This window comes from Monodelphis domestica, chromosome 5 (genome assembly GCF_027887165.1).
Source record: "Monodelphis domestica isolate mMonDom1 chromosome 5, mMonDom1.pri, whole genome shotgun sequence".
NCBI lineage: Eukaryota > Metazoa > Chordata > Mammalia > Didelphimorphia > Didelphidae > Monodelphis > Monodelphis domestica.
In genome coordinates, this window is record NC_077231.1 from 283394145 (window position 1) to 283417934 (window position 23790).

Consider the following 23790-nt stretch of genomic DNA (forward strand, 5'->3'; position numbering starts at 1 on the left):
AAATGACTTGCCCAGGGTCATACAACTAGGAAGTGTCTGGGTCAGATTTGAACCCAGGACCTCCAATATCCAGACCTGGCTCCCAGTCCACTGAACCATTTAGCTTCCCCTTTGAAGGAACAGTGCACAGTTTTAAAGGCTCATCCTTCCTGTTACTCAGGCATAAAACGTCCCTCTCTATATCTAATTGCCCCTTCTTTTGCAACATCTCCCATATCTGTCCCATTCTCTTTACTCAGACTACCTCAGAGGAATGGAACCACTATAGTCTAGGCTCCTGTCACCTCCTGCCTGTAGTAGCATTAGAGTCTCCTAAACACTCCCCCTGCCTCCATTCTCACCCCATCTACAATCCATCATCCAGACAGCCACCAAAAGAATCTTAAGCCTCAGGCACATGGCCCTGTTCCAAAGCCTTCCTTCCATGAATCCCTTTTAGCTCTAAGATAAAGTTCTAACTCCTTCATCTAGTATTCTAGGCCCTCAATTGCTTGTCTGCTCCCATCATTCTAGTCTTGCTTCCTCGAGCTCCCTTTTGCACAATCTAACATTCCAGCCAGATTTTTCTAGCAGCTGTTTCTCAAATTTAACATGCCATTTCTTGCCTCTATACAAGTTCCCCTTCCTTTATTGGAATATTCTCCCTGCTTACCTCTTTCTTTTGGTGTCTTCCTTCCTTCTTTCTTTCCTTCCTTCCTTCCTTCCATTCTTTCCTTCTCTCCTTCTTTCCTTCTCTTCTTCTTTCCTTCTCTTTCTTCCTTCCTTCCTTCCTTCCTTTCTTTCTTTTTCTTTCTTTCTTTCTTTCTTTCTTCTCTCTTTCTTTCTCTCTCTCTTTCTCTCTTTCTTTCTCTCTTTCTTTCTCTCTCTCTCTTTCTTTCTTTCTTTCTTTCTTCCTTCTTTCTTTCTTTCTTTCTTCTTTCTTTCTTTCTCTTTCTCTCTCTCTTTCTCTCTTTCTTTCTCTCTCTCTCTCTTTCTTTCTCTCTCTCTTTCTTTCTTTCTCTCTTTCTTTCTTTCTCTCTTTCTCTCTTTCTCTCTTTCTCTCTTTCTCTCTTTCTCTCTTTCTCTCTTTCTCTCTTCCTCTCTTCCTCTCTTCCTTTCTTCCTTCCTTTCTTCCTTCCTTCCTTTCTTCCTTCCTTCCTTTCTTCCTTCCTTCCTTCCTTTCTTTCTTTCTTTCTTTCTTTCTTTCTTTCTTTCTTTCTTTCTTTCTTTCTTTCTTTCTTTCTTTCTTTCTTTCTTTCTTTCTTTCTTTCTTTCTTTCTTTCTTTCTTTCTTTCTTTCTTTCTTTCTTTCTTTCTTTCTTTCTTTCTTTCTTTCTTTCTTTCTTTCTTTCTTTCTTTCTTTCTTTCTTTCTTTCTTTCTTTCTTTCTTTCTTTCTTTCTTTCTTTCTTTCTTTCCCTTCTCATCACTTCATGCCAGTGTACTGCAATAGATTTCTGGTTGATCTCCCATGTCCCAGGCTCTCCTCACTCCTATCCATCCTCACTCATCTAATAGAGATTTTTTTCTAAAGCATTAGTCTGGTTGACTATGTGTCACACCTCTTTCCCCACTCTCCAGCAACTCTTCATCACCTCCAGGATCAAATATAAAGTTCCCTGTTTGGCATCAAAAGTCTTTTGCAACCATTTCCTTCCTCTCTTTCCTGTCCTTTGGAGCTCTACTTCACTCTGAGCACTCTAGGAGCAGCAATATTGGCCTTCTTCATGTTTCTTGCATATGCCACCCTCTATCCCCCAACTCTATCTATGCCTTCTCCGTGACTGTTCTCCATGCCTAGAATCATCTCCTAAACTCACCTTCTAGCTTCCCTCAGGACTCACCTCAAATCCACCTTCTGTAAGAGGGCTTTTCTATCACTCCCACAATCACCCAGCCAAATTCTTTGAAAACAGGGACCCTCTTGTTTTCTGTCTTCATATTGTTAGTGCCTGTACATAGTAGGTACTTCATACATTCTTGTCACATTGAATTGACAACTAAGGAAAGGAAATATTACTGAATAAAGTTCCCCAGGGGACCTACTTTAATAACTAGAAAAAATAACATAATTAGCGTGTCAACTGTTAGGTGTTAAATGGTGTTTTTAATAAAATGATATTTTTCCATAATTACAAAAAAATAATTTTTAACATTGGTCTTTTTAAATTTTCAGTTCCAAATTCTCCTTTTCGGTCCCTCTCTGTCTTCCCCCTCCCTAAGACAGAGTAAACAATCTAGTATGAGTTTTATACATGCAACTGCGTAAAATGTTTTTCCATATTAGTCTTGTTGTGGAAGAAAATTCAAATAACAACAAATTTAAAAAGTGAACTATAGGATGCTTTGGTCTACATTTAGACTCCATTAGTTCTTCTCTGGAGGCAGATGGCATCTTTCATCATGAATCCTTTGGGATTGTCTTGGATCATGGGATCGCTGTGAAAGGCTAAGCCATCCACAGTGGCTCATCATACAGTCTTGCTGTTACTGTGAACAATGTTCTCCTGGTTCTGCTCACTTCACTCTGCATCAGCTCATGTAAGTCTTTCCAGGTTCTTCTGAAATCTTCCTGCTTATCGTTTCTTATAGCACAACAGTATTGCTTTGCAGTCATCTGCCACAATTTGTTCAACTATTCCTCAGTTTGCAAATCTTTGCCAAAAGGGCTGCCGTACATATTTGTGTCTAAAAGTCCTTTTTCCCTCCCGACCTTGTAGTGAGTGGCGTGGCTACATCGAAGGGTGTGTGTAGTTTTAAAGCCCTCTGGGACAATTCCAAATTGTTCTCTATAGTGGTTGGAGCAGTTCACAACTCTTCAGTTTCTCACATTTCTTCCAAAGGTTGTCATTTGCCTCCTCTATCACATTAGCCGATCTGCTCGCTGTGAGATGTACCTCAGAATTGTTTTGATTTGCATTTCCCTAATGAAGAGGGATTTTGAGCATTTTTTTACATGACTATAGTTTTTATTTCTTCTTCTGAAAACTGTTTGTTCTTATCCCTTGACTATAAAAGTGTGATATTTTTTTTAAAACCCTTACCTTCCTTCTTAGAATCAATACTATGTATTGATCCCAAGGCCAAAGAGTGGTAAAGGCTAAGCAATGGGGGTGAAGTGACTTGTCCAGGGTCACACAGCTGGGAAGTGCCTGAAGCCAGATTTGAACCCAGGATCTTCCCATGTCTAGACCTGGCTCTCAATCCACTGAGCTACCCAGCTGCCCCCAAAAGGGTGCTTTTTGAGGAATTTCCATTGTGCATAAAAGTATTTCTTCCCTTGAGCCTACAAATCAGTCCCCAAATAGAGTTTAAAGAATACATTTACTTAACAAAAGACAGACTTAAGTCCATTCTGAATTAAGTCCTGGTGTACATCCTTGTGGCTGCTATGGAAGTGACCTTGGGTCGGCTTAAACAGAGAGCACAGACTCTCTTGTAAGCAAAGCCTTTGAGTAACAAAACAGCATGGGATAATATACAGGGAGTCAAGCAAGCCCAGCTTCACGTCCTTCTTTGCATGCTTATTTGCTGTAAAACTTTGGGCAAGTGACAACTTCTCTGTGCCTCAGTTCATTCATGTGAAAAATTTGAGCATTAGCCTTGAGGTCCCCTCCAGCTTCAAATCTATGATCTTCCAAGCACAGGAGTGGTCTGTAGGGACGTCGTCCAAGAAGCAGCCGCTCTGTCTGGGTTCATTTGATTAACATTTTTTTAAGTGCTTGAGGCTTATCGTGAATCTGGCACAGAGTGCTAAACTTTTTGAGTCATTGTAACTCATGAACAGTTTCGGGACTGGGCGCCCAGAGTACTCTCTGCCTTCATGGAGAGACTGTTCATATCTACAACATCTCAGATCTCTGAAGTATTCATATACTGAAGAGACAGCTTGGATGGAACACTAGACCAGGAAGCCGAGTTCAAATCCAGCCTTAGACACTTACTAGCCATGCATGGCATGTACCAAATTTAGAATGTTTAAATCATGACCATACTTGGAAATTTAAAATGTATAGATCATAGCCGTGTACAGAAAATATGTGCTGCATAATTCTAATTACATTATTCTGAGAGGCAAAGGAAAAATAGAGAAGATTTCCAGACTCCACTGGAACACAGCGGATCAAGTTGATTAAATCACTAAACCTCTGCCTCAGTTTTCTTATCTGTAAAATGGAATGATAACTCCCAGGGTTGTAGTGAAGATCAAATGATGTAATAATTATAAAGTGTTTTACATAGTACCTCATGCATAGTAAGCTCTATAGAAATGTCAGCTATCGTCATTGTCATCGTCATCATTATTTACTGTGACTTTTTTGCATTTTCAGATAAATAATTTGTGAGCAAGTGTGTTAGGCTATCAGGTAGCTATTACCAACTTCGTCTGGTGTGGCAGAAATAATAATAAATGATTATTGAATGAAGGTGTTACAACTAAAAACCAAACAAATTGTATACACACCCTGCAGGAAATTAAATAACAAATATCTCATTTGCCAGAAATTTTTATTATAGGCTTATTCCTTCTTGTAGTCTTTGATCTCATAAATAACCCTGAAGTGTCTGATCATTCCTTTTGACCCCCTACAATTTCTCATGCTTTGTAATTTTTTTATAAAAATTCTGTGAGTCAATGATTCCTAAGGGAAAAGTTGTAGACTAAGAATGTTTTTAAAAAATGAACAAGTGGTGATTTAAGGAATGAAATAAGGCAGAGAAGAGAATTTTTTTTTAATCCTTAGCTTGCATCATAGAATCAATACTGTGTATTGGTTCTAAGGCAGAAGAACAATAAGGGCTAGGCAATTGGGGTTAAGTAACTTGCCCAGGGTCACACAGTTAGGAAGTGTCTGAGGCCAGATTTGAACTCAGGACTTCCCATCTCTGGGACTGGTCTCAGTCCAGTGAGCACTTAGCTGCCCCAAGAAATTTTAATTATAATAATAAAATGGAAGAAAGTATGTGTAGGAGGAAGGAATATGAAGATCAAGGATCAGACTGACTATTTTTACTTAGTATATTATCATCAGTAAGCCCTCTGTAAATTCAGTTCAATTTAATAAGCATTTTCCCCCCAACAAATTGATCAAAACAAAAAATCAACTTAGCACCCTTCCCTCTTTAAGGAACCAAAATCTTTGCTTCTCAAACACAGATAAAGAGAGCCCAAATTTTTTTTTTGTTTGTTGATGGATGGATGAATGAATTATGTGGCCTGATTTAAGGGATAGCCTCCCTACTATAGCTGGATTACTATGTTCAAGTTTAGATGCTTTGAGAGCTCATCTATTGACAGATTCTTGAGTTGACAGAACTACTCCATCTAAAAGTGATTCCAGAAGGAATGGAAGAAGCTATTGGTATACTCCTGCTGTGAGCTCATAAGACTTTCTTCTGATCTTTTTGATCAACTGATGTCTCATAGCTCTCTCTCTTTTCTTTTTTTCCTTTTTTTTTTAATTTAACATTTTTATTTGGTCAATTTCAAACATTATTCCTTGGTTACAAAAATCATTTTCTATTCCTCCCTCTCCTCTCCCCCCCACCCATAGCTGACGCGCAATTCCACTGAGTATTACATGTGTCCTTGATCAGAACCCATTTCCATGTTGTTGGTGTTTTCACTAGGATGTTCATTCAGAGTCTATATCCCCATTCATATCCCCTTCGACTCATGTAATCAAGCAGTTGTTTTTCTTCGGTGCTTCTGCTCCCACAGTTTTTCCTCTGAATGTGAATAGTGGTTTTTCTCATAGATTTCTCCAAGTTGTCAGGATCACTGCATTGCCACTAATAGAGAAGTCCATTACATTCGATTGTGCCACAGTGTATCAGTCTCTGTGTACAATGTTCTCCTGGTTCTGCTCCTCTCACTCTGCATCACTTCCTGGAGGTTGTTCCAGTCTCCATGGAATTCCTCCACTTTATTATTCATTTGAGCACAATAGTATTCCATCACCAACAAATATCACAATTTGTTCAGCCATTCCCCAATTGATGGGCATCCCCTCGTTTTCCAGTTTTTTGCCACCACAAAGAGCGCAGCTCTGAATATTCTTGTACAAGTCTTTTTCCTTATTATCCCTTTGGGGTACAAACCCAACAGTGTCTCTCTCTTTTCTTTATAATCTAATTACTCATTTGGCATTCAGTATTCCTGAACCCCCAAGGCAGTTTGGAATGGTATCTAGAAATATTCTTTACTCTTCTCCTTGCCTCTCAAAATAAAGTAATTAGAATTTTGCAGCACATATTTTCTATGCACAGCCACGATCTACACATTCTAAATTTCTGTGTATAGACATGATCTAAGCATTCTAAATCTGGCATATGCCATGAGGTTTTTGCCTTGAAAGCAGAGATTCCAGGCTCATGATCAGACCTTTTCTGGAGCTCTGTGGGCCATCGAAGCCTCATCAAATATTGCTTGTGGCATTTCCCCAGACCTTAGGGGAAGGCTGACATCACTTTAAAAAATGGATTTGATGGTTATAAGAGAGGAATAGAGTGCAGATGTGAGTGCCTTATGAAACTGACTCAAAGTAACTGACATCTGGAGCCTTAAGAAAGGGAAGAGCATCTCAGTATTCAAAGTATCACCTCAATGGTTCACAAAACTTGCACCTTAACCAGAAGTTCTCATGCTTTTTTCATTAAACTACCCTTTCAAAGAGCAGGAGACTCCATGGACCACCTATCCTTTTAGCCTATTCCATTGCAGATAAATGTACCATGGGATGCTCTGGCAGCCAAGAAGGTTAATGTTCTCTTTGGCCAAATAAAGAAAAGTACAGTGGTCACAACAATGGTGGTGATCATCTCCCTGCAATGGATTATCTGTCACATAGTAGTCGCTTAATCAATTATTCTTGACTAATTGATTGACTCTATCTTGGTTGGACCATAGTATTATATCTCATTTGGGGAAAAAAGCCACATAATCTAGGCTAATTCCAGAAGAAGGTAACCAGGATAGTCAAATGACTGAAGATTATTTCATATAAATCAATCAACCAACAAGTATTTATTAATCACCTACTATGTGCCAGGCATTCTGCTAAATGCTGGGGAAACTGACAAAAAAATGAGACAATCTCTTCTCTGAAGTAGTTTACATTCTGCATGTAAAGATCTGTTAAAGGAAAGGAGAGTGTTTAGTTTGGAGAAGGGAAGTCTCAGAAAGGACACAATAGCTATCCTTATATGTATCCGAAAGATTGACGTGTAGACTAGGGATTAGAGTTTTTCTTGGTCTCAGAGAGGAGAACTAGGATCAATTGAATGAGGTGGAATTGCAAGGTAGGAAGATTTCAACTGGATATAAGGCAAAATGTGCTAAAAATTAGAGATGACCAAATGGATGGCTCATGATATGAGGAAGACTCCTTTTTGCTGGGGATTTTTGAATAAAGACTCAGTCAATACTTATTAAGATATTTTACATGGGGGGCAGTTATGTGGCTCGGTGGATTGAGAACCAGGCCCAGAGATGGGAGGACCTGGGTTCAAATCTGACCTCATATACTTCTTAGCTGTGTGACCCTGAACACTTAACCCCAATTGCCTAGACCTTACTGTGTTCTAATGCCTTGGGACCTCAGTGCACAGTATTGATTGTAAGATGGAAGGTAAGATTTTTTAATTTTTAAAAACACATTTTTGAGATGCTAAATATAAGTAGATATAAGTGAGATTTTATGACTTCTCAGTTCCTTTTCAATTCTAAAATTTTGTGATTGATGATATTGCCTTTTATGAAATATTTATGAGGAATGATTGGATTAACACAGGCTAAGGACTCAAGCTATACCAAGATTTAAAGGAACCTTAATGGGAGACTCTTGGGCCTCAATCCAGTATTGATACGAGATAAAATCTAGTTTTTATTAGTATAAGTAAATTCTTCATTAAATGTCATTCATTCATTGAATCTCTACTTTTACAAGACATCCACTGTTCTGGGTCTTTGTCTTCTCTAAGCTTATAGTCAAATAGGGAATAAGAAACCCTAATTTACCATTCTTCAGAGGGATCTAAACTCTGTCCTGCAGGTGTTAACCTTCAGAGTGGTTAGTCTTAGGGAGAAAATCATTTGCATTTTTTCCCCCATTAGAAATAACCACTGAGGTTTATTTGCATTTTGTGGCTTCCCAGGTAGAAATAATGGCTTCTTTGATGCATTTGAACTACTACGTGAACTACTACATGACTTCCATGTGCCCTTTGAAGTCCAGAGTAATAGCAATTCTAAGAAAAACTGAAGGTCTTGAAAAATTGCCTTCTGTACATCACGAAAAGCTTCTTGGAGCTCAACTGCTTTGGTCTACTTACCCTTATACTGGACAATGAGATGATGACAGATCCTCAATCTATATATTTTTATTTCAGCTGGTGGGGACTTTGGAGGTCCTCTAGAACCAAAGTTCTTAGTCTTTTTTTTTTTTTTGCATCACAGCTCCCTTTGGCAGTGACAGGTGAAGTCTATAGACCCCTTTTCAGAATAATTAATGTTTTTAAATGCATAGAATAAAATGCACAGGATTACAAAGAAGACCAAAGTACAATTATCAAAGTATATTTTTAAAATAAAATAAATTTTATTTAAATATTCAAAATATTTTTATTTATATATTTATTAATTATATATTTATTTTTTATATTTTATATTTATTTATATATTATATTATATTTTTATTTTATTTATATTTTAATATTTAATACAAATAATTTCATTTTACATTTTACAAATGAGGGAGGAAGGCCCAGAGAAGTTAAGATGCTCCCAAAGTCACATTGGTAGTAAGTAGTGAAACTGGGATCCATTGGAGTAGGTCATCGCTATGGTCTCTTACAGCTCCAAATTCGATGCTCCAAAGGTTCACAATGCAAAATGAGAATGCTGATAGTAAACACGATGGGCAACTACTGACCGCCAGCTATGGGAAGAAAGGCTGGAGGGGAAGGAGGCAAGCCTGCTTGGAATCCCCAATGCCAGCCATGAGTTGGTATGAGCAGAGCTTCTTCTTCTGGCCAATGCCGGGTTTCACTTTTGTTCCCTATCAGAGAGCGATCATCACCGTCCCCAGCCTGCCAGGACTGGATGAACAATGTCTTCCACGTTAAGTGCTGGTTCTGCCCTTGCTTGTGGCCAAGATCCAAGAATGCTTGTGCAAGCGAGTCTCTATTCTAGATAAAAAGTTGCAAGGAGTCCTCAAGCAATAGAGATATGGCTGCTCCTTCCCTAGAGATTAGAGCCAAGCAGTGAAAGCCTTCTGAAAATGAATCTTGGCAATTGTGCTCATCAGACATACCTCAGACAGTTCAGTTAGGGTTCGGGGTTTTTTTTTCCAGAGTCACCTGGTCTCCCAACTGTTAGATTAGGGTTCTGTATCCCAGAATGCCCTGAGCCCATTATAAAAATATGTTGTAGCCTAGCCTTCTGAACACATAATTACCAAGCTGCCATTGCTGACACAGAAACCACTGTGCAGTGATGTGGTTTAGAAAAAAAGTGAGGCATTTCTCCAGGATGAGAACTGAAAATGAAGACTAAAGGAAAAACTAAAACAAAACAAAACAAAAATCCCAGCTTCCCTTTCACGTGGTTCTGATGCTCATGGGAGATAAGTGTGTTTACAGGCTGTAGGACACAATTCCTAATGTATACCTGCCTTGAGAGGCTGAGACTGACTCATCAAATTCTATTTATTTATATATTCACAGTTAATTAGACTAATTAATCCAGGCATTAATTTGTTTATTTAATTATTCCTAGACATAAACAAGTGATCTCTGTCACTGATACATACTGGCCGCATGACCCTCAGTGAGTCGCATCGCTCATTGTTCCAGGAAAACCTCTAAGACTAAATTTTAGCAAAAGAGGTGCCAATCTACATTGGTAGAGAGAGCTTCTTCCTCTGGCAGTTCCCTATATAAATGAAATTGCAGGTCTTCTCATTCACTCACTCATTCATTCATTCATTCATTCATCTGTTATTGAAAGCTAGCTAATTTCTGATACCGCTTTTCTTTTTTTAATGTATATAGTTGATTAAAAACAAATCGTTTACAGTTTTATATTGTTTCTTATACAACTGCCACTTCTCCATAGTCATCCTCACCATATTCCTGCTCCAGGAACCTTTCTTTCACTTCTGACACAGAAAAACAACAAATCAGAACAAATTGACTGGTGAACTCAACTGAGGGCATATGCAGCACTCCCTGCAGTCTATCACCTCTCACCTAAGAAACAGGATGTGGATTTCACCATTGCTTCTCCTCTGGAACTAAGATTAGACATTATGGATAATCTGAATCCTAATGTTTTGGGTACTTCCCCCCCCCAGGCAATTACATTTGAGAGGGGGAGAAAACACAAAATAGGGATCCCTTTTTTCCTTCTTTTCTACTCCACTTATCATTTGTGACACTGGGCAAGTCATTTCACCCTGTTTTCCTCATTTTCTTCACCTGTTTTTAAAAAAATATCCTCATCTTCCATTTTAAAATTAACACTGTGTATTGGCAGAAGAGCAATAAGGGCTAGGCAATGGGGGTTACGTGATTCATTTAAGGGTCACACTACTAGGAAGTCTCCTGAGGCTAGATTCTCATCTGTGGGTTTTTTGGTTTGTTTTTTTTTAATGAGCTAGAAAAGGAAATGGCCAATCATTCCAGTATCTTTGCCAAGAAAATCCTAAATGGGGTCACAAAGAGTCAGACACAACTGAAATGATTCAACAACAGGAGAGACAAGACTTGAACTCAGGGCTTCTTGGCTCCAAGGCTAGCTCCATGCTTCTTTTCCCTGGGAAGAGAATGATGATGATGATGATGATGATGATGATGATGATGATGATGATGATGATGATGATGATGATGATGATGATGATGGGGCAAAACAATGTCTTAGAGAGAGGATGGGTCAGAAAGCCCTGCGTATATCCTGGCCATATGACCCTGAGCAAGTCTTTCGGTAATTCTTTAGGACTATATGTTAAGACAAGCTGCCAGTCTGGATCAGTGGATGGAGTTTCCCCACCACTTCCCCCATACTAGTGAAAAAACAAATTCAGACCCACCTCAATGAATATAATACTAAAAACTGGATTTTATAGCACTCAAAGACTTCTAAAGCTTAAGTACTTACTTAGGGGTTGTAAGAGTTAGTGTTAGAAGGGACACTGAAGTTTCTCTAGTGTTGGTCTGTGAACTGAACTGAGGATTTCTGAACTTAAACTTCGAAAATGATATTTCAACTTAAATGCTTTCCTTTCCAACTCTAGGTATCTTATTTTATTTTTAACATTTAAATTTAAATTTAAAATTTTAATATTTAAATTTAAAACATTTTATTCTGCAAGGGAGTCCCTAGGCTTTACCAGCTTGTGAGAGGGGTCCAAAATACACCCCCCCCCAAAAGATAAGACTGCTGCTAGCTGCCATGTACCAGCTGAAGTCACTCGCCCAAGAGTACATGGCTAGTAAATAGCTAGAATTTCAATCTGAAATTGAAATTGGTAGACTCTAAATTCAACATTCTTTTTACTCGGCAGTTTTTGTGTTTGGGTGTGGTTGGGTTTTTGGTTTGTTTTTAGCGTTATTGCCTAGTCCTCCTGAGTGAATCTGGGCCAGGGAATCTGGAGGTTAAATCTTAATGGGTCCAGGGCTTCCCGGGGTGTAGATGTTACCACATAGGCTCGGTGAACAAGGGAACTATAACATTTGGGTGTCCAGTGCTGCCATGGAGCTAAGTGGGTTTTGCAACTGGGGTTCAAAACCTTTGAATCATTGTGGACCCTTTTTAACAGTCTGGCACAGCTATGGACCTGGTCACCAATAAGAAAGACCCTTATGGCTGGTTACCTCCTCCTGGTGCCTTTTTTAATGATTGACTCTCCAAAAAGCATAACCTCCTTTTAGGTTTATTCTGCATTATTCCTAACATTTTCTCCATCGTGTTGTTAAGTCTAGACAATCAACAAGCAGATAAACCGAGTTCTGGTTCGAAGCATTTGCTGATTTCCAAGGTGTAACTACTCACACTGAAAACAAGTCAGTTCAAGCATGCTCCGGCACACCCTGGCCTCCTTTCTGCCCAGAAATTGTTCCTGTGACCCAGAGGGCACATTTGTTAAGCATCTAAGAAGTCCTGAAATGCCTTCTCATACGAACCTTTATGTAACTTCTGTTTCAGTGAAACTATAAGCTGTTTACCACCCCTGGAACTCAACAGATGTTCCCTCCAGCTCACGGGGTCAGTTTCTGTACATACAGAGAGGCGGCCGGCATCCCCGTGTCATAAGGACCTGCCATTTGTTCTTCCCCACCCCAGTGCTCTTCAGGGACAATTTTGACAACCTATCTAATGCCCCTCTGGGCAGCTTGTCTGATGCAAGGGGCTCCGGTCATCAGTACTCTAGCAGCAGCCTGCTGCTCAAGGATTTCCCCATTGGGGTGACTCTGGGGGCCCTATTTTCTTCTTGAAGTTTACAAATTTCTGGAGTGTGTCCTTTGACTTTTATGGCGCCATCAGCCAAATCTCGGACCAAATCTGGATACTTTCAAGTTTATTCACTGCCAACCCCACTGCACTATTCTATTACCTCCTTTTCCCTGTCCTCTGTTACAAAGCAAACCAATTATATTCACTCCACTTATCAAAATATTTTTAAAAAGCAAACAACCCAAGGTTATGGGCCCTGCCCTCTGGTTTAATAACTCTTTCACTGGAGGCTTTCCGATGACCCTTTTAACTCAAAATCATATATTCCCTAGGACACCCGAGCTTTGCAAATCTTCAAATGCTATGGAATTGCTTATTGTTGTTACTGTTCATTATAGGGACGTTCTAGACTCATGATTCCTAGGAGAGAATCTTTTTCATTTTCTTTATCATGGACTTGGAGAACCTTGGGTTTCTCAGGGAAGGGCAAGACTTCTGGGAGTATGAGGGATGGCTGTGGTCATTAGATTCCTAAAATGGGAGCAAGAGTTAACAGGTCCACTATCCCTTACATTTCCAGGGAAAAGATGAGAGATAACAGATCTTAGATCTGGATGGAGTCTCAAAGGCTTAGGCTAGTCCCCTCATTTTACAGAGAAGGAAACTGAGGTCCAGAGAATTGAAGGGATTTGGCCAAGGTCCCACAAGTATTGAGTGGCAGAACCAAGATTTGAACTTAGATTTCATCTTGGTTCTAGGTTTAGAACCCTTTTTACTGTATTCTAAAACCCTCCTAGGTTTTAGAACTTTCTGGAAGTTTGGAATTTTCCCCTTTTGGTTGTTACTCGGGGTTTCCTTCAAGTTGCTATCAGTAAATATCTTCTGAAAAAATAAGTTATGCTTGTTCTAGAGATGTCTTGGTAGAGCAGAAAATTACAGAACTTGTAGTCAAGAAATAAGGCTCCTGTAGAAAAGCAAAAGCAAAACCTATGACATCACTTATCACATGTGTATATGGGGATGCGATTTGGGGTTTTGGCTTTTAAAAATTGCTCTATAGCAAAAATGAATAATATCGAAATAGGTGTAAGTGACAATGTTTGTACAACCCAGTGGAATTGCTTGTCGGCTCTGGGAGAGGGAAGGGAAAAGGGGAGAGAAAGAAAGTGAATCATGTAAACATGGAAAAATATTTTAAAAATAAAAATAAATTTAAAAAAGGAAAGAAAGAAACAAGGCTCCTGATCGCAGTTCTACTTCTGACCCTGGTGGTACAAGTCACTTAAGACTAATCCTCAGTTTTCTCATGCGAGTAACTAGAAACTTTTGGAGGCAGAACTTGTCGTTGGCGTTGTGTCCCCAGCATTTAGCCCACTTTTTAACACAGTAGGCCTTTTATAAATGCTTATGGATGTGAGTTAAATCTGAGGACGGAGTAGAGGATGCCTAAGGTCTTTTTCTTCTAGCTCTAAATGCTCTCTTAGAAAGATGTTTAGAAAACTTCTTAGGAGGAGGCCATCTACCAAGACTTGGGATCCTGGGTCAGAAGATAGGGAATATCACCATACATGGATCCTGCTTTAAAGTACATTTTGTACTTTGGGAAGAACTAGGTGGCCCTAAGCCCCATACCCCACTGAACCCCTTTCCTGGCCTATTATGGTATTTTTTTTTTGTGCTCTCTGGACTATTATTTGATTTTCCTTTCAACTTTGGTCTTGGTTCAAAGGCATCAGTGCTTGCTGTCTCAGCAGGAAATGTCTGCAGGTCCTTCTCATGGCTTCCTATTTGGTATTTGCAATAGACATAGATGGACATTGACAAGAATTCAAGATGGTGGTGATTTTTCATTCTTGATAAGGGCCACACCTGGCATTTGTACTTTTATCTTTGTTTTTAGAAGATGCATCTTGGGGGCAGCTGGGTAGCTCAGTGGATTGAGAGCCACACCTAGAGATGGGAGGTTCTGGGTTCAAATATGGCCTCAGACATTTCCCAGCTGTGTGACCCTGGGCAAGTCACTTAACCCCCATTGCCTAGCCATTATTGCTCTTCTGCCTTAAAGTCAACACACAGTATTGACTCTAAGATGGAAGGTAAAGGTTTAAAAAAAGAAGAAGAAGATGCATCTTGAAGGAACTGATAAAAAGTTTTGGTTTTTGGTAATAATAACTATGGATCATTTAAAAAACCCACAAAATTATTTATTAATATGCATTTATTTTCAGTCATTTCCAATTCTTCATGACCCTGTCGGGTTTTCTTTCTTTCTTTTTTTTTAAACCCTTACCTTCTGTCTTAGAATCAATACTGTATATTGGTTCTAAGGCAGAAGAGCAATAAGAGCTAGGCAATGGGGGTGAAGTGACTTGCCCAGGGTCACACAGCTGGGAAGTGTCTGAGGTCAGATTTGAACCTGGAAAAGTCACTTCACCCCCATTGCCCAGCCCTTACTGCTTTTTAAAAAAATCGAAACTCTTACCTTCTGTCTTAGAATCAATACTGTGTGTCGCTTCTAAGGCAGAAGAATGGAATCATGTAACATTGAGCCAATCAACAAATCCTCTGCATTCATTTATTGAATATAAGCTACTGTGCAGGCAATATGAGGACACAGAAAGATGAAGGAGTCAGAATGTACAGTCGAGTTCGGTGACAAAGAGAACTAACCTTTTGGGGTGGGGATGGCAGGTTTGTAAGGAGGAAAGAAGGCGCACAACTCATTCTTAGCCCATTGCGAAGGATGCATTATGGATCATGAAAATTCAATTTCCTTTCTCCATTGGCCAACAATACTATTCACTTATTGTAGGACCATAAACATGGTGCTGGAAGAGACCATAGAGGCCACTCAGTCCATTTTACAGATGAAGAAACTGAACAGGTGAAGTGACTCACCCAGAATCGCACAGCTAGCCTGAAACCAGATGGAAAATTAGGTCTTCCTGACTCCCAAACCAGGGTATTTTTCTGTTTACTGGGGAGCTCCTCACTTTCATTCTGTTTGAAACTATGTTAATAGTCAAATCACAGATCCTCACTCAGAGTTCATCTGATCCAGCCCCATTGTTTTCCCTACAAAGACACAGAGACCCCGGAGTTTATGAGACTTGCAAGTAGTAAGTAGCAGAGTCTGGGTTTGAGGCAGCTAGGTGGTTCCGTGGATAAAGTACCTGACTTGAAGTCAGGAAGACTTGAGTTCAAATCCAGCCTCAGACAACTGTGCTACCCCAGGCAACTCACTTCATCCTATTTGCCTCAGTTTCCTCATCTGTAAAATGAGGATGATAACAATAATAATAATAATAATTCCTTCCAGGGTTGTTGTGAAGATCAAGTGAAACAATATTTTGTAAATCACATAGTAGGTGCTTAATAAATGCTAGCTATGATTATTATCATTATTACATTAATCTAGATCCTCTGACTCCTAATCTAGCACTCTTTCCACTGTTTGTCAAATAGGGTAAAGATAGAAAAACTGATTCTTTTTTTTTAATTTGGAAAATTATATTTAATGAGATGATTTAGACTATTTTTCCATGGTTACAAGACTCATGCTCTTTCCCTCCCCTCCCCTCACTCCCTTCCCATATCTGACACCCAATTCTGCTGGGTTTTACATGTGTCATTGATCAAGACCCATTTCCATATTATTGATAATTGCACCAGGGTGATCGTTTAGAGTCTACATCCCCCATCCTATCCCCATCGAACCATATGATCGAACAGTTATTAGAAAAACGGATTCTTAATCCTGGGTTAACGTGAGGCGTGACTCCCTGCAAAAAACCCTCAAAAACCAAAGTGTGACCATCAGTGCCCCCAAACACACGCACATGCACACACACACACACACACACACACACACACACATACACACTCTTGCCAGTCTGGGTCTTTTTAATCCATTTCCAAAGACTTTCCTGCTGGAAGGATCCTTTTCAAATGTGACAACACAGTCCCTCTGGCCCCCAGTGGGTACCCCGTGGGCTTTCCTGCATCTTTCTGGGGCCAACGAGATAGCAGGGTCTGCCCAGCCCTGGTGACATCATGCAGAATGGCCCTGACCCCCGGGAGCTCTGGGCAGTGGCCCAGCACCCTGGGAATTTGCCCAGTCTGAGGCTGATTAAGCAGCAGGCTCCCACTTGAGATTCTGTGGGGCCTCCCTGGCTTCTGGAACAACTGTGGGCTCCGTGGTCCTCGCAGCCACCACCAGGGGCTCAGAAGTGCCATCTGCCTCGGCCAACAGAGGCTCGTGCTCAGCCTCCGATATGCAGGTCTCGGTACACCCTCTAGTGTTCTCCCGCACAACAGGCTTCCTTTGGGGAGATGCTCTCTTGCCTCCTTCCCATTCATCCTGGAAAGTTGGGCCACTCGTGCACAATTGATTCCCCACAGCAAGAACTCAACAGCAGGCAAAGACGTGGCCTTCTGCATGCTGATGCTCGAGCCCGAGCGGCTAATAGAGGAATCATCTTCCTTTCAATGCCTTACACTGGCTTTCAGAGGGCAAAATATTTGACTTTCTTTAATGTTTACTAAGGCCAGCGAGAGAGGGGATGCAGTGGATAGGAGTCAGGAAGACCTGAATTCAAATTGGGGCTGTGTGACCCTGGGCAAGTCACTTAACACCTGCCCGCCCAGTTTCTTCACCCTTCCCAGGTTACTGTTCTGTAAAATGGGAATAATAATAGCACGTAGGTGTGCAGCTAAGTAGCAAAGTGTATAGAGCCTGTAATCAAGAAGACCTGAGTTCAAATCCAACATTAGATACTTATTAGCAGTGTGACTCTGGGCAAGTCACTTCACCCTGTTTGCCTGAGTTTCCTTATCTGTAAAATGATATAGAAGAGGAAATGACAAAAAGAACCAGTCATGACTGAAATGACTGAATGAAATGTTTCCTAGCAATGTGCATGGTGCTGGTTAAAATCTACAGGCGGTAATAATGATAGTAATAATAATAGCTAATATTTATAGTTTCTGTCGTGTGCCAGACACGTGCTAAGCCCTTCACAAATATCCCCTTTGATCTTCACAACAATTCTGTAGGGTAGATGCTATTATTATCTCCATTTTATGGTTGAGGAAAATGAGGCAAATCAAACAGAAATTAAGTGACTTGTCCAAGGTCACACAGTTAGGCAGTTTCTGATGCTAGATTTAAACTCAGACCTTCCCGATTCTAATGCTCAGGGCTCTATCCCCTGTACCACTCAGCTTAAAAATGATAATAATTTATAAAATACTTTAAGGCTTATAAATATCAGTTGATCTTCACAACTGCTCTGAGAGGTTGATGCTAGTATTTTTACTCCTATTTTACAGATAAGTAAACTGAGGTTCAAAACAGCTCAATGATTTGCAAGTGTCTGAGGCCAGATTTGAGCCCAAGTCTTTGACTCCAGCCCTGGCACCTTATCCTCTGCATCACCTGGCTACCCATTATTTCTTTACGGAACTACAGAATTAGAAGGGAGGGTAGAGGTTATGCCGTCCATCCTTTACTTGGAACATGAATTCATGCCGCACCAGGGATTCGGGCCCTGGGCTCTGGGACGTGATTGCAAGTTCCTATCTTGGCTTAGATTTTCCCAATCAGGATCCTTTGGAGTTAGTTCACAAAATGTTTTTAGATTAAAAAAAAATCCGCATCCGCATTTTCCCTAAGGTTTGAAGCTACCACCCTACTGGAACCCTAGTACATAGTCATTAAAGCTCTGCCTAAAGCATCTCCAGTGATGATGAACTCACTACTGCTACCAGGCAGTTTTCTAGCACAGCTAGAGCACCAGATTTGATTCAGGAAATCCAGAGTTCAAATCTCATCTCAGACCCTTAGCAAGCCACTTCAACTTGTTCCACCTTAGTTTCCTCATCTGTAAAATGGGGATGATAATAGATAGCACTTACCTTTCAGAGGTTTTCAGGACCAAATGCTAGTAGATGTCAGTGCTTCATAAAAATCTAAGTCTTAACCATTGTTGTGATTATTATTGCTTCATCACTGGGCTATCTCTCCATTTTCAAAGAGCTTTAATCTTTAGAAAACTGCCCCTTGTAACTTCCACTCAGTCTTAGTCACACCCACTAGAGCCACAAATAAAGAGCTCAATCCCTCTTCATTTTTTCTTACTCTGATTTTAGGGGGAATCTAGGGGGCCTCAAAGATCTTTTGTCTTTAGGTATACACTAATTTTTGTTTTTAAAACCCTTACCGTCCATCTTAGAATCAATACTATGTATCTGTTCCGAGGTAGAGGAGAGGTAAGGGCTAGATAGCAGGGGTTAAGTGACTTGCCCAGGGTCACTCAGCTAAGAAGTGTCTGAGACTAGATTTGGACCCAGGACCTCCCATCTCTAGGTCTGGTTCTGATAAGTGCCTACTTGGTGCCAAACGCTGTTTCCTTCTCTGTCAAATGAAGGAATTGAGCTGGGTAGCCACTGAGGTTTCTCCCAATCCTACATGATGGCACGTGTAAGGCAAGGGGCCCACAGCATGGTGGAGATCTGGGTTCAAAGGTGGCCTCTGGAACATGGGATCCCAGACAAACCACACAATCTTTCTGGACCTCCCTTGGTCAAACAAAAGAAAAGTGTGGAGAAATGGCTGAGATGATCTTTACAATCTGGTCATTCTTCACAAATCTTCTGAAGAAGATATTCTTAAAACAGACTCAGGTCTTCTTGAAGAGCAGATTTCTAGGTCTGCCAGTCACTGATAATTCTCCAGTGGTCCTTAAGGGAGGTCCATTTGGCTATTAGTATAAAGACTTTACCACCTCCTGACTTTCCCTACTGGCATTCGCTACATCTGCAAAATATTCTGGCATAGAACAGGGGTGTGCATCTTTTTGTTTCTGTCAATGGCTGCTGGCCCATTTGGTGGGGGGAATCAATGAAAGGGCTAGGCTCAAGTAAAAAAGCAATATATGACTTTTTCTTTTTCTTTTTTTGGGGAGGGAGGGAGAAAAATGTTTGATTCATCGGCTTTCAAAAATCTCAGTTATGAGGGGGCAGCTGAGTGGCTCAGTGGATTGAGAGTCAGTCCCAGAGATGGGAGGTCCTGGGTTAAAATTTGGCCTCAGACACTTCCCAGCTGTGTGACCCTGGGCAAGTCACTTAACCCCCATTGCTTAGTCCTTACCACTCTTCTGCCTTGGCGCCAATACACAGTATTGACTCTAAGATGGAAGGTAAGGGTTTAAAAAAAATCTCAGTTATGCTGCTATGTAATTATTATAAAGATCAAGCTTGCCCTCAAATAGGAGATGGGAAAATGTATCCCTTCCCCTACTTGGCAGAGGTGAAGGACTGTGGGTGTGGATCATTGCATACACTACCAGACCAAAATGATGTATGTGTTAGATTTGTTGAATGAGTTTTTCTTCTTTTTTTCCCTTCTCTTTTGTATTCTTTGCAGCTAGGGTGGCTCTATGAATAGGAAAAGGACATAAAAACAAAGCCTTTGTGGGCAGCTGGGTAGCTCAGTGGATTGAGAGCCAGGCCCAGAGATGGGAGGTCCTAGGTTCAAATCTAGCCTCAGACACTCCTTAGCTGTGTGACCCTGGGCAAGTCACCAAACCCCCATTTCCTAGCCCTTACTGCTCTTCTGCCTTAGAACCAATACATGGTATTGATTCTAAGATGGAAGGTGAGGGTTTTTTTTTTAAGCCTTTGAAAATAAGAATTAAACAATCTTTATTCAGGGACAAGAAACAACAGAATATGTGTGACTTCAGTGTGACTAGTCAAGGGGAAGAAAGAAAAGGAAAAAATGAACTTGGGGTAAGTCAAGAGGAGGGAGGGAGATCCAGAAACAAAGATGGAAACACCACAGTATGAGAGACAGGAAAAAGGAGATAGTAGCTAAGATCAACATCTCCTGCTCACCCAGTCTAACTTTTCTGAACCCTCCTTCCCCCCCCCTTCCACCTCTCAGTCCCCTGCTCTCTACTTTGCTACTAATCCTGTTGACCCAGTAGAAGCCCAGACTCCCCACCAGTCTCCCCAATCCCATAACCACTGTTTTTTTTCCTTCCTCTACCAATGACGCCTTGCTGGAAACTTAGGTCCAGCCATTGGCCAAGGGCCAGTGAAGAGTGCATCATGGAGACACAAACACCGTTGCATAGGGTGCTACCCTCTGTACCTCTGGCCCTCTTTCTGCTGGGTAAACCATCTATTCTCATGCTTTCAGTCATCCCCTCTTGACGTATTTGAACATAAGGCACGGATCCTAAGAATTCTGTCTTTGGGCAGTCTAGAACCAAAAAATAAAAAGGGGAAAAAGTCCAAACGACTTTTCTTTTTGAGTGAACCTCCACTTCCTAAGGTAAAATCATGAAGAGCAAATATCCCTGTCCTTCCTGCATTCTTCTCCTCAGAAGAGGATGGAGCCAGAGGCATCCTTTGCTGGGTTGTTAACTTGGTATTAAGCAAATTAAAAATCCAAGCCGATGTCGCATCAAGGGACTCAAAAAGAGTATAAGCTTCAGTTTGGATCAGAATCCTGGTAAGGAAAAGTTGCATTTTAGTAGAGAACTGATGGTCCCAGCCTCCTAAATACAAGCCAATCCATTTGCTTTAAGGTTATCACTATAACTTAAGGCAACTACTCAGTTTTCTCCTCTGTAAAAATAAAATAAAATAGAGTGAGAAGGTTGGATTGCCCCTCAAGGTTCCTTTCAGCTCTAAATCTACTATCCTATGAAGAGGGAGACATAAATGATGAAGCTCCAATGGGCTTTAAGGGAAATAAATAGTTGTTGTCTTTCAGTTTTTCAGCCACGCGTGGTTCTTTGTGGCCCCGCTGACCATCAGGCCTTTTATTCTTTATTATCTCCCAAAGCCTATCCAATCTCATGCTCCTTATTTTCCTGACACCATCTCTCCAACTCACCCTCTGCCATCCCCATCTTGTTTTGTCTTCAATCTTTCCCAACACCAAGGTCTTTTCCACGGAGTCTTGTCTTCTCATTATGTGGCTCAAGTATTTAAGCTTCAGATTCATATTTGACCTTCTAATCAATAGTCTGAATTAATTTCCTTAAGTATTTATTGATTTGATCTCTGCATCCAAGGGGCTTTCAAAAGTCTTCTCCGCCAATTCGAAATAGTAGAAGTACCTTTATGTAAGAAAGTGCTAAGTGGAAGGCAGTGGCAATGAAAAGAAACTGAAGATGGAGGAGAGAGGTGATAGAAAAAGGTGGGAGGGAATGGAATCCAGGACCCAGATAGAGGGAGATGAACTTTTGGAGATGGAATCTGCCCTTTATCTTGAGCCAGAGCTGAATCTCTCAGCTCTCCCAAGTTGATATACATTTGTTCTGTTTAAGCTGGTAAGTGTTTGGCATAACTATCCAGAGCTATTTGGGGATGCCGCTGTCCCATAATAGTACCCATGGCCCCTCCACACAAGCCATTTTTTAATAGCTAAATAGAGAAGCATATGCACTATAATATCTCATTTTCACCAGAGACACTGAACACCTTTAAGCCTTCCCCCCTTATCTTAGATCAAATTAAAAGAGAGGAAGCCATCACTCTTACCACAGTGCGTGTTTTCTACAATTCAGCTCCAAAAAAATAGGATGTGAGAATGTGAAAAGCAAATTTAAAATCGTTCGGCTTATTTGCATGACTTCCCCATTCAGCACATTCCTTCACTCATCATTCCTTGGAAAAATGTGTTAAATTTTTACCCTACCACATGATGATAAGAAACTGCCAGACAGGAGCAGCTGTTACAAAGGCTGTGTGTATTTTTCTGGGCTTCTTTCACCCCTGAGTGCTTCCTTTGGTCCCCACAGCTGCTGAATATTTCACCGCCTCCTTTTAAAGGGGCAGGGAGGAAGTGCTGGGAGGATGATATATCACACTGGAAGGTCTGAATGACAAGGCCATTGGATCTTGGTGCCAAACTGTTTGCCGGCCTCACACAAAACCTTATTATACTTGAGTCTTATTTCACAACAGTGCCAAAGAATTTCTTTATTTCTTACGGAGAAAAAGTAGGAGCAGGCTTGTGTTTGAATCCATCTCAAGGATATTTGGTTTTGTTCATTTTTCTTAGTTTTCTTTGTTGAACTTATCCTTCCTTTTTTCTCTCTCTCTCTCTCTTTGCTTATGTGTCTTTTTCTTAGGTCGGAAGCTGAGGGGGAAAGCCTTTTATTTTGTTAATGGAAAAGTATTCTGTGAAGAAGACTTCCTGGTGAGTGAGTTGCTGTCATTGTCCTCCTGCCTCTCCCCAAGACCTCACCTTTATCTATTCCTATAGCAGCCCTGAGAAAGAGGATGTTATGAGTTAAAGGCAAAACAGAGAGTGCCCCCATGACCTCATTACCGTATAATGTTACCACCAGATAATACTGCCAGGAGCTAAAGTAGGAATAGCTGTTACATGGGGATGATGGTGAAGATTTCTAGAGAACTTTAAGGTTTGCAAAGTACTTAACCTGGATTTTCTCACTTGGTCCTTACAACCCTGTGAGGTAAGGGGGTGCTATTATGCCCATTTTATAGATTAGGAAAAGAGACTCAAAGAGATTCAGTGAGTCACACAACTAGTGAGTGGCTGAGGCAGAATTAAAATTCAGGTCTTTCTGACTAAGCCCAACACCTATCTGCCTCTATATATCTAAAAACTGATTGGGTATGGAATCAAAGGATGTCAAGAGTTGGATAGAACCTCAACTGGGCTAATTTGGACCTGACCAACAGTTCCTTCCATTTTCTCATCTTTAAAAACAAAGAGGTCATACTAACAGACTCCCAAAATCCCTTCTCTCTCCGGATCTATGATCCCCAACAAGGGCCATTCAGCTTAACTGAAAACCTTCAAGGGATGAGGAACTCACTACTTCCTAAGGCATCCCACTTCTCTTTTGAATATGTTACTATTAGGATGTTTTCTGTTCGTTTTGTTTTACATTGAGCCGAAATTTGTTTCTCTACTTCTGCCCATTGGTCCTGGTTCTGCCCTGGATACCCAACAGAGGGGGTCTGATTATTTCCCTGATCCCATCAGATACCATGAAGGCAGTTTCCTCATCTTCTCTAAATCTTTTCTCTCCGGCTACTACTGCTACTGCTACTGTTACTTCTACTGCTACTATTTACTACTGCTGCTACTTTTGCTACTGCTACTATTTACTACTACTGCTACTACTATTACTTCTACTATTACTGCTACTATAACTACGGCTGCTGCTATGATACTACTGTTGCTACTATTACTACTACTAAAAGTAATATAATAAATAATAATTAACAATAAAAATAACAACAAAGTTTCTGTAGCACCTACTATGAGCTAAGGGCTTTACACTATGATCTCTTTAATCCTCACAACAACA

The 23790-nt window shown here is 40.6% G+C and overlaps 1 protein-coding gene across 1 annotated transcript in view; it reads left to right on the forward strand.

Annotated features, from left to right (window-relative positions):
- The window catches only part of LIMD1 (LIM domain containing 1), an 86957-nt gene that overhangs the window by 46944 nt on the left and 16223 nt on the right, over nucleotides 1-23790 (forward strand). Inside the window, exon 3 of the mRNA XM_003342072.4 lies at nucleotides 22579-22646. Within this exon, the coding sequence (XP_003342120.2) occupies nucleotides 22579-22646 (68 nt within the window). The remainder of the gene's footprint in view (nucleotides 1-22578; nucleotides 22647-23790) is intronic.